We start from the raw sequence: 13,960 nt of genomic DNA on the forward strand, positions 1-13,960 counted from the left end.
GTCCTGAGTCCTTCAGAAAAAGGAAATACTCCAAGAGTAGTGGGATGCCCATCGCTTCGGGGACAAGGCCCTGTTGTGTAGCCCAGGAAGTGAAATGCACCCATTTGGCTCGATATGAGCATCTTGTGGAATCTTTCCTGCTGCTTGAAAGGACATCTTGCATGGTCAGAGAGTACTCCTGAGCTAGTGGAGGGAGCTATCCAAAAACCATCAGTGGAAGGGTGTGCAGGTTGGGGTGTCTGAATCTACCATTGGGTTAAATAGCTCTGGGAATATCCAAAGTGTGAGTGGGAAGGTGCTTCAACATTCAGAGGAGAAATGGGAGCCAGAATTGGCAAGGCCAGCAGGGGGCGATCAGGATGGTTGCTGCTTCCTCTCATCTGATCTTCTGGACTACTCATGATAGGAGGAGCTGGGAGGAGGTGGGGAGGGGCATAGTTTGTGCAGTCCAACCAATTGATGATTAGGGCTTGCCCCTGAGACTGAGCTCCGATTTCATAAATTATGAAGCTCCAATTTCTCCCCTTGAACAATAATGGGTGCATCTGGTGTTGTTGTGGGATGCGAAAAGATCCCTCACTTGAGTTCCTAATCAGTCAAAAATGTTTGCGATTGCAGAGTCGTGAGGGTGGAGTGGAGGTGTTGTAGCTTGGAACACTCTGAAGTCACCTGGATGACCAATGAGTTCGATAGAGGATGAGAGAACAGGAACACTGGTCCTTTGGTAGGGACATACTATTACTTCTCAGCCCATTACGGGATGGGTGCATGTGTGGCTGGGATATACCAGTGTGTGCCAGTTGGAGGATGGCATCATTGGTTGGTAGGACCAACCTCACTGGTACTGAACTGTGCAAGATGTGAAGCAGCCGGTGCTGACTGTCTTGTACGTCCTCTAAGGGGAATCTCTAGGACATTGGCTATTCTCCAAAGCAATTCTTGGAACTGGCGATAGTTCTCAAGCAGAGAGGAGGGGATTGAAGACATAGCTGTGTCTGGAGAAGATGAGGGATACCGGTGAAGTCGGGCTAACCAGTGCATCAACCAACACTATGTCAGAGCGCCTATTAGACAAGCACTGTAGTGACAATGTGGAGAAATTCTCCTGAACCTAGCGGGATCTTTCAGAGCATGAATACTGGGGCCATGACCCGGTTGACCTGCTGTTGCACAGCCTGGGAACACAGTGCCAGATACCAACTATGTGGCTAAGGCAAGGAGGGGAACTACCATGGTGCCACTGGAAGATTCTGGTAGTCATGCTTCCAAAACGAGAGATATGGACAGTGTCAGACATCCATATCATCTGAATCAGAGGAGTCAGAATTCTTGCCAAATGGTGGTACTGTTGCAACTACTGAAATAGAAGGCAACAGAAACATAGCGGTTGAAGGGTCCCTTCAAACTGGTGATAAGGTTGGGGATCATGGAGACAGTAGTCCCTCCAGTGCAAACAACTCATGGGCACCCAGGGCTCTTCCCATCTCCCAGGGGTCAATGGTATCTGTTCCACTGGAGGAGCCAGTACAGGGAACTGCATCTATCTGGAGACCGACAGTGCCCGGGACATCAGCGTAGCTGGAGCAGATGGAGTGGCAGGAACTGTGATTGACATGGGCAGATCCGGCTATCAGTGCTCCCATTTCTCAGTCTCGTGAGATAAGGAACGAGACCAGAACTCATGGTCAGTGCTGAATCCTTCATAGACTTGGAGGAAAACTTACTGATATGCTTAACATGTGCATGCTTCCTTGGTTCACGACGATGCCCCAGCATGAAGTCCTTAGCACCGGTAATGGCAGAACAAGATGGGGGTTCTGTAGTAGGGGGAGCATTCTTCGCCTGTTCAGGCTGATATACAGGGGGGTTCCCCAGCCATGATCCAATGTCAGTCCCATGGCATCCCCCATAAAGTCTTTTCTGAGAGATAGAGTCTGGTTCTCTTGAGTACGGGCAGGAAAGGAAAGGCAGATACTGCACGTGTCTACAATATGGGCTTCCCCCAAGCAGTACAAAAAGCGCTGGTGCTCATCACTGATGGAAAATGAGCGGGAGCAGGAAGTACAGGTTTTGAACCCCAGCATCTTTGGCATAATTCAATATTCAGTCCTGGGTACTGGGGGGAAAAGGGACAAGGGAGTAGTTTGGCGGAAAACACCATATAAGTGGCATCCCAATTTCTAAATCTGCTACGAAAAAGGAGGGAATCAAACAAAAAATACAGAACAAACAATAAATCTAAACTATAAACAGTACTAAGGATATTTTTGTAAACTTTTGGAGTAGAAACTCTGATTCAGACCATGTGGGGGTAAGAAGGAACTGGAGTCGCCGGTGACCTGTCACGCCCTTTTTCGCCTTGGGCGAAACCATGGTGTGGCACAGGGTGCATATGCAGACTGCCAGGGTGCATTGTGTGTGTCCATAACCCTCAGTGGAATACAATCACTCAAACGCTAAAGAGCAGTAAATCCTGAGTGAGTTTTGACTGGAAATGTGCCTAGATCTGAAGAGAAAGCCATCTGAAGTAGCTACTTCTTTTACTCTCTTTTTCCTCCTAAGAACCTATGCCCGGACCCCACAGAAGGGCCTCAAAATGACTGGAGGCTTGTTGAGAGAATGCAGTCGTGCTGCCACTTCCCCACTGCATGAGTTTGGGGAATCTTCAAAACTATTTTGCTACACGTTTTTCATGCAGTAGAATGCATTATTTGTCCAGAGCTCAGCAACAAGCAGATGAATAAGGAACTGGATTCTGAAGAACAGCTGCAGCAGCATGAGGAAAATAAATGTTTATTTCATTTTATTATTTTCCTTGTAGACTGAAAATGACAAGATAAGAGGGGGAAGGGGAATTAACACAACAATCAGTCAAAGCTGGTTTGCAAGCTCATTTTTCTGCTTATCAGATAAATGATTTAATACTACTTACACAGATTCTGTGCTGTTTTTCCATCCAAGATTCTTAATTCTTTAACTCGTTTCTTTGGCAGAACTACTTTCTTTTCTTCTATATCATCTACTGCCTTTTTAGCTGTAAAATAAATGTGTACATACAATAATAGTTTTAAATTTTTTACAGATACAACTTCATTTAAGACACTAATGCTACCTTAAGAGGGGAAAAAATAACTTTTCAATTTTTTCTTCAGTTCAAGGGAAAAGAAACATGTTAGCTCACAATATGGGTACGTCCACACTACCTGCTGATCCCGACACGATAAATCAATTCCTGCTATGCTCCCATCAACTCTGGAACTCCACCAAGGCAAGAGGCGGAAGCAGAGTCGACGGGGGAGCCATGGCCGTCGATCACGCGCCGTGAGGATGGGAGGTAAGTCAAAATAAGATACGGCAACTTCAGCTACGCTATTCTCGTAGCTGAAGTTGCATATGTTACATCACCCCCCCACACACACACACACACACCACCACCACCCCCAGTGTAGACCAGCCGTCTGATGTTCTCATAATCACAATGGCAAAGAAAACAAAATTATAAAGCAGTAGAAGGGACATACAGAATTTACAAACTGAAATTTGATAGGACACCCTGACGTATACTCCCGCTCTTGCAAAAATACTAAAATCACAGAAACTGGTTCTTTTCTCAGTTTTTCTTCATTTCAAAATCCAGCACATTCAACAACAAACTCTCCAGTGATTTGATACAGCTCAAAGAAGATGAGAGCCATCTTTTGAAGTACCACCATTTCCTGTACCATTCTGAAGGTTTCCCTTCCAAGAACTCATCAGTCAAAGTCCACTTTTGTTTATGAGATCTAATGACAATACTCTCCAAGTGGTATAACTGTAGGCATTCATTTTCATTTTTAATAACATAATCAAAATTATGAATATGTTGCTATAATGCACGAAATCAAATCAGAACTATTCTGAATATTCTTGGTTTTGGATTAATAAATTTGCTTATCTAATTGAAAGTTTTATATTTGGAACTTATAAAATGATATATACTAACACACCCTTTATATTTTAAACATGTACATATGAACACCTTTTTCGCATAACTGGACATATTAAATATTTTTCATGCAAATATCACAGGTACCTATTAAATTAATTTTAAATTCTATCAAGCAAATGTACACACATGGCTTTCTTTATATCTGAAGGTCCTCAGAGGTAATACAGAAAGGGAAAAAAGGGTTTGTAGATTTGCTTTTTAAGATGCTTAAAGGTGGTCTGTAAAAGTTAGTAGTTTCAACTTTAGGAAATTCATATTTTTATTAGTCTGGAAGACAATAATGAATACCAAACTAATGAAATTATCTTATTACAAAACACACAAGGATGACAGCCGAGCAACAGAAAAGAGAAGGCACATTTAGTCGTTCTGTGAACAACTTACTCTTCATTTGTTTACACTTTTTGACCAATGAATGTTTGGAAGAAACCAGGTTTCTGTCAAAAATGAAACACTTCACCTCTCTCAACTGTAACATGGGACACACTTCTTCCAAGAGCCAAAAAAAAAAACAAAAAAAAGCAAAACCAGGACTCAACCGCAAAAAATAATTTAACCTAGCCTGTACCCTTTTGTAGGTCATCTTTAAAAATTATGATACAGATATTTGTCCATTTGAGATTAGAACTTTGATGCCTTCGGAGACATAAATGAAGGATACAAATCAAGAATGAGCAATTGTCACCAAGGATCTGATCCTGCAAACACTTCTGCACATAAGTAACTTTACACGACAGAGTAGGTCCATTGAGCGCAATAGCAATGGCCTAATGCCATGCTTAAAGTTACGCAAGTGTTCACATCTGCAGGATTAACAATTCAGTTAGTATATAATGATATCAAAAGCAGGATTAAATTTTACAAGTATCAGTCACCAACAGACTTTTATTTCCTATCACATTCTATTGGCTATCTCCATTCAATTGAAATCCTTCTCCAGTGTCTGGGGGACAATCTTGTCTCAATAACTGCCCCATTTCCCACTGCTTCCCTTCCTGTAGTGAAGTTATATGGACCTGCGTTTGCAAAATGTCATAATTACCTGTTTTCAGGATCAGGAAGGATTTTTTTTTTCCAGTTGGGCCAAATTGGTGAAAATCTGATGGGGTATGTTGTTGTGTTGGTTTTTTTGTTGTTTGTTTTAGGGGGGGTTGAGGGGGTATTGGGGGTGGATGTGTGTGTGTGCACATGCGTGCACATTGTTTGCAGCATTGTGGAGCAGTTAGATTAAAAGGAAAAAGAACGGGAATTGTAATATTAAGAGATAATGTACAAATGTTTTGTTCGTCGTAACTTGCAGCCAATGTCCAGTGAAAATAAAAAGGGCCAGATCCCAGAGTTAAATGAGACCTGGGATTTGGCTGGTAGATCTTTTGCCTGTAGGAAGAAGGGTAGACTTTTACATTTCACAGACAGAGGTTCCCTTGGCTACCTCTCTCACAGGTGGAGGGCTAGAGATAGGCTGAAAAGGGTCTACCCTGAATCACTGGTTATATGGCTGGAGCCCTGTAACTCCACACAAGATCCAATTAAATGGTGGTACAAGAGAAGGGGCTAGCATAAAGCACCCCTCATCTATTGTTAAATTAAGAAAGTTGCTGCCTCCTGTTTAAATTGATTCTGTCGTTCATTTACCTACATGTCTTGATCAATATTTGCAAATTGTCATCAGAGGGTCTACTCAGCCACTGATCGCATTTGCTCCTGTTTATTATATGGTAATGTACATTATGCACAGGTGATTTGGGGAGAGCTCTCTTGGGAAAGTAATGACAAATATTTACTCCTCAGACAGTAATTTAATAGTCAATATCCATGCAAATTTCAACATTTAAACAACAAAGAATCCTGTGGCACCTTATAGACTAACAGACGTTTTGCAGCATGAGCTTTCGTGGGTGAATACCCACTTCTTCGGATGCAAGCAGTGGAAATTTCCACCCACGAAAGCTAATGCTGCAAAACGTCTGTTAGTCTATAAGGTGCCACAGGATTCTTTGCTGCTTCTACAGAACCAGACTAACACGGCTACCCCTCTGATACTTAACATTTAAACAGTAGCATGGATCTGTGGCTAGTAAAAGTAATGTGGTAAGGCAAGTTTCAGAGTGGTAGCTGTGTTAGTCTATCTCAGCAAAAACAATGAGGAGTCCTTGTGGCACCTTAGAGACTAACATATTTATTTGGCCATAAGCTTTTGTGGGCTAGAACCCACTTCATCAGATGCATAGAGGCAGTCATTCCAAGTTTTCAATAATTATTAAAACAAACAACCCAGGTTGGTCGTAATTACTTGACTAAATAAGATATTTCCACTAAGTTCTCTTATTTCTCACAAGTCAAATATTTTATATAGTATTGTGTTAAAAATTCATTAGTTTTGCACTGATGCGTGGATATCAGCATAAATAAAATAAACTTGGTTATGATCCTTTCCCTAGTCTAGTTTAGTAAAACTGTCCTTTTGGAATGTTTGTGGTTACAGCACTCCCCTATTAATTTATATCCCAGTAGGTACATGCAACACGACAAGTTGTTTAGCTGCTATATGTAAACAAGATTAAAATGCAGTTTAACAAAGTAACACTGAATGATTAATACAGTAACAGCTAAACGTTAATCAAAAACCTAGAGATTGCAACCTGGTAGTATTTCCATTCATCTCTATTATTTATACCATTACGCCTTATATTTGAAAGAAATCTGTAGGTTTAAAAAAAAAAAAACCAACCCACACACACACACTTATTTGAATGTGTGTGTGTGTATCCACACATGCACACACTACTTAAAGTACTGGAGATAAGGATATTATTAAGTCCTCTGATGCCATTGCTATTTGCATTCTCTCCCCCTCCTCTCCCTTCATTGAGGCAATATATTGTGCATTAACAGGATGTGTCACTCAGGAATTAATTATATTTCATTACCAGTTACATTGATTAATAGTTGCTCAAGTTGCCATAGCAACTTTAACATATATGTTGAATTATACATCAATAGGTGTGTGCTAAGTGAGTTTAAGAAGTGTAACCATATTTGCATCTACAGTACAATACATAGGATGTATGTATGTCAGTGATCTTAAAGAAGATGTACATTAATGGGGAAATATATAAATGAATGATTCTCTATTCTAGCTGGATTGTAAAGAAAATAAGCATAATTTTAATTGAAAATCCTACTGAATACCCTTTAACATGGCATCTTGACATCTCACATTTAATTTAAAAATGAAAGAAATCTACAAATGGATGACAATAAAATTCAGAGATTCTCAAACTTTTTCAGAGTATAGACTGCCCCAATAGAGACAGTTTTACAGACATCTCTCCCATTCAGTTGTGTAGATCACTTTCCTCTTTTGTTCTTCTTACAACATCCCCATGGAAACTACACCATTTGCATAAATGGAAGATATTAGGAAGTAGTGTATATCTAGCTTCCTTTTGATGGAAAAAAGGAGCCATCACATAATAAGCAAGCTCTTGAAATCCCATGCATATACTCTGATAAGCACAAATAAAAAAATCATGTAAAAGGAACCTTCACTTTGATCATAGATACACTACTTTCTTTTTTTTATTTTGTGATTAAGAAACGTCTGTGACAGATATTAAACTAACATGCATTGTTTAATTCAGCTTAACACAGTATTTAGTGTGGACCATATATGCAATGTGTAAACACACATGTATCTGAATTAAACTAAATTCATGAAACAACAGCAAAGTCAGACATTTCAACAAAGGCAATTTCATATTTGTCTTACAATTTCCATAGTTTTAGAGCATAGCGAATATTTTGACAATGTTTTCTGCAACAGCCATTACTTTAATGCAAATCTTTACATGTGTGCTTGTGTATGTACATACACACAATAGCTGAAATGCATATAAAATGTGTATACAAATGTTAAAATATAATACTTAGGAAGGTAGATGTCTTTAGACTCAATGAGCTGCAGTGCAGAGATATATTTAATTATATATATTGTGACAAGGTAAGGCCAGATGGATACAGGAGAGTGTTAGAAGGCAGATATATTAGTCCCAGATTAAGTAGATCCCTGGGTAAGGTAACGGGCAGTTCCAGAACAAGCAGGAACTTGCTGGAACCAATTAAGGCAGGCAGGCTAATTAGGACACCTGGAGCCAATTAAGAAGAAACTCCTAGAATTAATTAGGACAGGCTGGCTAATCAGGGCACCTGAGTCTAAAAAGGACCTCACTTCAGTTTGTAGTGTGCATGCGAGGAGCTGGGAGCAAGAGGTACTAGGAGCTGAGAGTGGGAAGGCATATTGCTGGAGGACTGAAGAGTACAAGCATTATCAGACACCAGTAGAAAGGTCCTGTGGTGAGGATAAAGAAGGTGTTGGGAGGAGGGCATTGGGAAGTAGCCATCACACAGCTTTTCCAGGAGGCACTCTAGACAGCTGCAGTCCACAGGGCCCTGGGCTGGAACCTGGAATAGAGAGCAGGTCCAGGTTCCCCCCAAACCTCCCAACTCCTGATCAGACACAGGAGGAATTTACTTGGACTGTGGGTTCTACCAGAGGGGAAGGTCTCTGGGCTGTTCCCTGACCCACATGGTGAACCTCTGAGGCGAACAAATCCGCCAATAAGCGCAGGACCCACCAAGATAGAGGAGGAACTTTGTCACGACTAGTGTCAGGGGTGGGATTTGGTGTGCACAGCGCAGCGGAAGAAGGAGGGTGATTATTGAGAGAGAGAGAGAGAGAGAGCGCGTTTATTTTTTTCACCACAATGGATGAAGTACTACGGGCACTGATACAAGCCAGGGCTGCCCAGCAGGAGGCTACCCGTGTCCAGTCAGCCACCCAACAGGAGGCAGTGCAGCTGCAGCAAGACACTAATCGCCTGTTGATGGACCAGGCTGCTCAGGACCATGCTATGTTGTGGGAACTGGTAAACCAGGTAAAGACCCTTACAGAGCTGAACCACAGCCATGATGAGACGCAGATCATACGGGCCAGCCACTGGCTGCAGAAAATGACACGGGAGGATGATGTAGAGGCATACCTTCTGGCCTTTGAGAGGACAGCACTACGGGAGGCCTGGCCTCGAGATCAGTGGTCTGGCATCCTCACCCCATTCCTCTGTGGGGAGGCCCAGAAGGCTTACCATGATCTGCCTGAAGAGGCTGCAGCAGACTACCCCCAGCTGAAAGCAGAGATCCTGGCCAGATCTGGGGTAACGACCGCAGTGCAGGCCCAGCGGTATCACGAGTGGAGGTACCAGGAAGACAAAACCCCACGGTCCCAATTGTATGACCTCCTCCATCTCGCATGAAAGTAGTGGCGAATTGAGTCCGGAAGAGATACTAGAGGTTCTGGTCATCAACCGATACATGAGGGGACTACCGCCAAACCTTCACGCCTAGGTAAGCCAGAACGAACCCTCCACCTATGACGAGGTTGTTGCACTGGTAGAAAGGCAAAGGACAGCGAGGGAGCTGACCCAACCAGTTACGGAAGAGGCACCCCGGGTTAAACTAGCAGCACCAAGCCCTAGCGCTCAAGTGACTGGGCCACCGGGGGGCCCAGGTGGAAAAAATGCGTGGCTGAAGGCCCACCAGAGGCCACAGAGTCGGAGCACTGATAGGGAAGAAGATTGTGATGTCAGATTGCCCAAACCAAGAGACTGGGGAAACGCCTACGGCTCCACACAGATGTTATGCCTGCAGGGAGTGGGGACACATAGTTGCACAGTGTCCCAATGCCGAGGAGCCTATGCAATGTAACCTGGGGAACTGGGCAGACCCATGCTCCCTAATCCACCTTGTGGGGGTCTCACTAACCCCACATATGTAAACCAGACCAGTGAAACTAAATGGGGTAGAGACCACGCCACTGGTTGATTCGGGGAGTGCTATCACACTTATCTCAGGGAAGCTCGTGAAGCGTAATCAGCTGCTGCAGGCTAAACGTACGGGGATAACATGCGTCCATGAGACAGTTAGTTACTACACCCCACCATCCCTGTAAAAATCGAGATCCAAGGGAACACTATTGAGGTAGCAGAAGCTGTACTCCCTAAACTCCCATAACCGGTGCTCATAGGGAGGGACTTCCCAGGGTTTGGAGACTTACTCCCAGCAGGGAGATTGGAGAAAGATGGGAACCCTGAAATTAGTGAGGCATCCACAGCAGACTGTCAACCCCCAATCCTCTCTGAAATATCCCTAGATTTGTTCCCCACTCCCAGACAGGGTAGAAAGACGAAAAAGGAAAGAAGGGCAGCTAAGGCCTTGGGAACCCGAATACTGACCCAAAGCCAGAGGGTTGCTCTCATAGGTAGGCAGACCTGAGCAGCTGAAAAGGAGGCCACTCAGGAGGGAGAAGCACCCGAGTCTGACCCACACCCTAACGCCTCGGAACCAGTAGAGACAACAGAAATTGGGTCCCTAGATCTCGGGCAGATTAGCCCCAGGAGACGAAATTTTGGACAGGCCCAGGCAGAAGACCTAAGGTACGACAACATTAGGAAAGAGATGACCGAAATAGATGGGGTCCCCGTGGAAAGGAAAACCCAGGGACCAGGATCCTCCTTCATAATGAAGAAGAATCTCTTATACCGGGTTGCACCAGTTCAGAGGCAGAAGGTACAGCAGATCCTAGTACCTCAAAAACACCAGAACACTGTATTAAGTCTTGCCCATATTCATCTTTTTGAGGGGCATTTGGGGGTAGAGAAGACCCTGGCATGGGTTCTACAATAGTTCTTCTGGCCTAGGGTGCACAAAGAAGTGCGGAGATACTGTGCGTCCTGCCCAGTGTCAGCTGCACAGTCCCCATCCCCACTTGAGGACACCTTTAGTACCCTGTCCCATCACAGAGGTCCCCTTCAAGCGAATAGCCATGGACCTAGTGGGTCCCCTGGAGAAAATGGCTCAGGGCCAACAAAATATAATATTTGTTTTAGACTATGCTACTCACTACCCAGAAGCCGTCACCCTGTGGAACACAGCCTCTAAAACGATAGCCAAAGTGTTGGTGGAGATCTTTTCCCGAGTGGGGCTACCGAAGGAGACATTAACAGACCAAGGAACCCCATTTATTTTGAAGCTAATGAAGGACCTCTATATGCTGCTCCATATGCATACCCTGAGAACTTCAGTCTATCTTCCGCAGATTGATGGGTTGATAGAAAGGTTTAACCGAACCCTCAAGGCTATGATAAAAAATGCGTAAGTCGGGATGGGAAGGACAGGGACACCCTACTACCTTACCTTATGTTCGCTATCCGGGAGGTACCTCAGGCCTCAACTCAGTTTTCTCCCTTCCAGTTATTATATGGACATCACCTCCATGGCATATTAGATATTGCCAAAGAGATCTGGGAAGAGGAACCCAATGAGGTGATAAATATAATAGAATATGTATTGCAGATGCGAGACCGTATAGCTCGGGTCACCCCTATTGTATGGGAACATTTGGAAAAGGCGCAGGAGGCCCAGCGAACCCATTACAATCACAAGGCAAAAGTCTGACAGTTCCAACCAGGGGATCGGGTGATGGCGTTGGTACCTAAGGCAGAAAGCAAGCTTTTGGCCCAATGTCAGGGCCCTATGAGGTGGTTGAACCTGTGGGGGAAATAACCTATAAGGTGCGGCAGCCAGGACGCTGAAAACAAGAATAGATTTATCACATTAACCTATTAAAGCCTTCTCACCAGCGAGAGACATATGTAGTGGCCCAAGAGACCCATATCCAGGGAAATATCCTGCAGGAGCAGATCAGAATATCCACTGATCTGATACCGAACCAGAAGAAGGAGGTAACTGAGATGATCAACCGATACCAGGACGTGTTTTCAACCAAACCAGGCTGGACCACCAAAGCATATCACCACATTATCACAGACCCTGGGACAAAGGTAAATTTAAGGCCATACCGGGTCCCAGCGGCAAAAAGGGAGGAGATCAAGACGGAGGTGAAAAGGATGTTGGAGCTGGGAGTCATTGAAGAGTCCCACAGTCAATGGTCGAGTCCAATTGTGTTGGTGCTCAAACCCGATGGCACCACTAGATTTTGTAATGACTTTCGCCGGCTGAACGAGATATCCAGATTTGATGCATACCCCACACCCCGCATTGATGAACTCATTGACCGCCTGGGCAATGCCCAATTTTTGACAACTCTGGATTTAACAATGGGATACTGGCAGATTCCTCTTGACAAAGATGCAAAAGAAAAGACGGCATTCTCTACACCACAGGGGTCTGTTTCAATATACTGTTCTTCCTTTTGGACTGCATGGGGCACCTGCCACCTTCCAGCATCTCATGGAGAAGCTTCTGCGGCCCCATAACAGTTATGCAGCTGTGTACCTGGATGACGTAATTATCAATACCCCTGACTGGGAGACCCATTTGAAAAAGGTGGAAGCGGTTCTGGACACGCTAAGATGGGCCGGCCTCACAGCCAACCCAGCCAAGTGTGCTATAGGGCTAGCTGAAGCTAAATACCTTGGCTACATTGTAGGAAGGGGCATGGTCAAGCTCCAAATAAACAAACTAGAGGCTGTCCAAAATTGGTCCCGGCCGAATCAGAAAAAGCAAGTCCAGGCATTCCTGGGTGGGGTGGGGTACTACCGGCAATTTATTCCCCATTTTGCTACCAGAGCGAGTCCCCTGACAGACCTGGTAAAAGCCCAGGGTCCAGACATGGTGAAGTGGACTGATGCTGTAAAGAACGCATTCACAGATCTACGGACAGCCCTCTGCAGTAACCCTGTGCTTCTAGCCCCAGACTTCAACGAAGAATTCATCTTACAAACAGATGCATTTGAAGTAGGATTGGGAGCTGTCCTATCGCAGATGGTCAGATACGAAGAACACCCAATTCCTCCAGCAGGAAACTCCTCCCGAGAGAGCAGAAGTATGCAGTGGTTGAGAGAGAGTGCCTAGCTGTGAAATGGGCCATAGAAACACTATGTTATTACCTTCTGGGACGATGGTTTACCCTTGTGACTGACCATGCACCCCTTCAGTGGATGCAGCGAAATAAAGAGAAGAACACAAGGGTAACCAGATGGTTCCTGTCCCTCCAGCCTTTTCAATTCACCATACAACACCAAGCTGGAAGCCACCATGGCAATGCAGATGGCTTGTCACGGGTACACTGCCTGACGTCCCAAGTTGCCCAACCCCGTGGTGTTGAGCAGAGTGGGGGGATATGTGACAGAGTCAGGCCAGATGGATACAGGAGATACAGATATATTAGTCCCAGATTAAGTAGATCCCTTCTCCCTGGGTAAGGTAACAGGGGCAGTTCCAGAACAAGCAGGAACTTGCTGGAACAAATAAGTCAGGCAGGCTATCTGCAGCCAATTAAGAAGAAAATGCTAGAATTAATTAGGACAGGCTGGCTAATCAGGGCACCTGAGTTTAAAAAGGACCTCACTTCAGTTTGTAGCGTGCATGCGAGGAGCTGGGAGCAAGAGGCACTAGGAGCTGAGAGTGGGAAGGCATATTGCTGGAGGATTGAAGAGTACAAGCATTATCAGACACCAGAAGAAAGGTCCTGTGGTGAGGATAAAGAAGGTGTTGGGAGGAGGCCATGGGGAAGTAGCCCAAGGAGTTGTAGCTGTCGCGCAACTGTTCCAGGAGGCACTCTAGACAGCTGCAGCTCACAGGGCCCTGGGCTGGAACCCTGGACTGTAGGTTCTACCAGAGGTGAAGGTCTCTGGGCTGTTCCCTGACCCACATGGTGAATCTCTGAGGTGAACAAATCCACCAGTAAGCGCAGGACTCACCAAGACAGAGGAGAAACTTTGTCACAGTATACACACACTAAAAAGCTGAAATCAGATTTGTTGTGTCAGAGAAAAGGTTGCTATACACTTTGATTTCTTATTCGTACTCATGTAGAGTACTGATTGATATGTTAAATGAGAAAGAGGAAGTGATTTATAAATTCTGTGTCAGACCCTTATCTCGGGGTTTCCA

General features: G+C 44.5%; 1 protein-coding gene across 12 annotated transcripts in view; it reads right to left on the minus strand.

The window, feature by feature from the left end:
* Positions 1-13,960, minus strand: part of DIAPH2 (diaphanous related formin 2) — an 827,558-nt gene that overhangs the window by 504,819 nt on the left and 308,779 nt on the right. For all 12 annotated transcript variants that reach the window (XM_039487835.1, XM_039487836.1, XM_039487834.1 and 9 more), the window contains one exon: positions 2,933-3,034. In XM_039487835.1, the coding sequence (XP_039343769.1) occupies positions 2,933-3,034 (102 nt within the window). The remainder of the gene's footprint in view (positions 1-2,932; positions 3,035-13,960) is intronic.

The sequence above is a fragment of the Mauremys reevesii genome, linkage group 9 (assembly GCF_016161935.1).
Source record: "Mauremys reevesii isolate NIE-2019 linkage group 9, ASM1616193v1, whole genome shotgun sequence".
NCBI lineage: Eukaryota > Metazoa > Chordata > Testudines > Geoemydidae > Mauremys > Mauremys reevesii.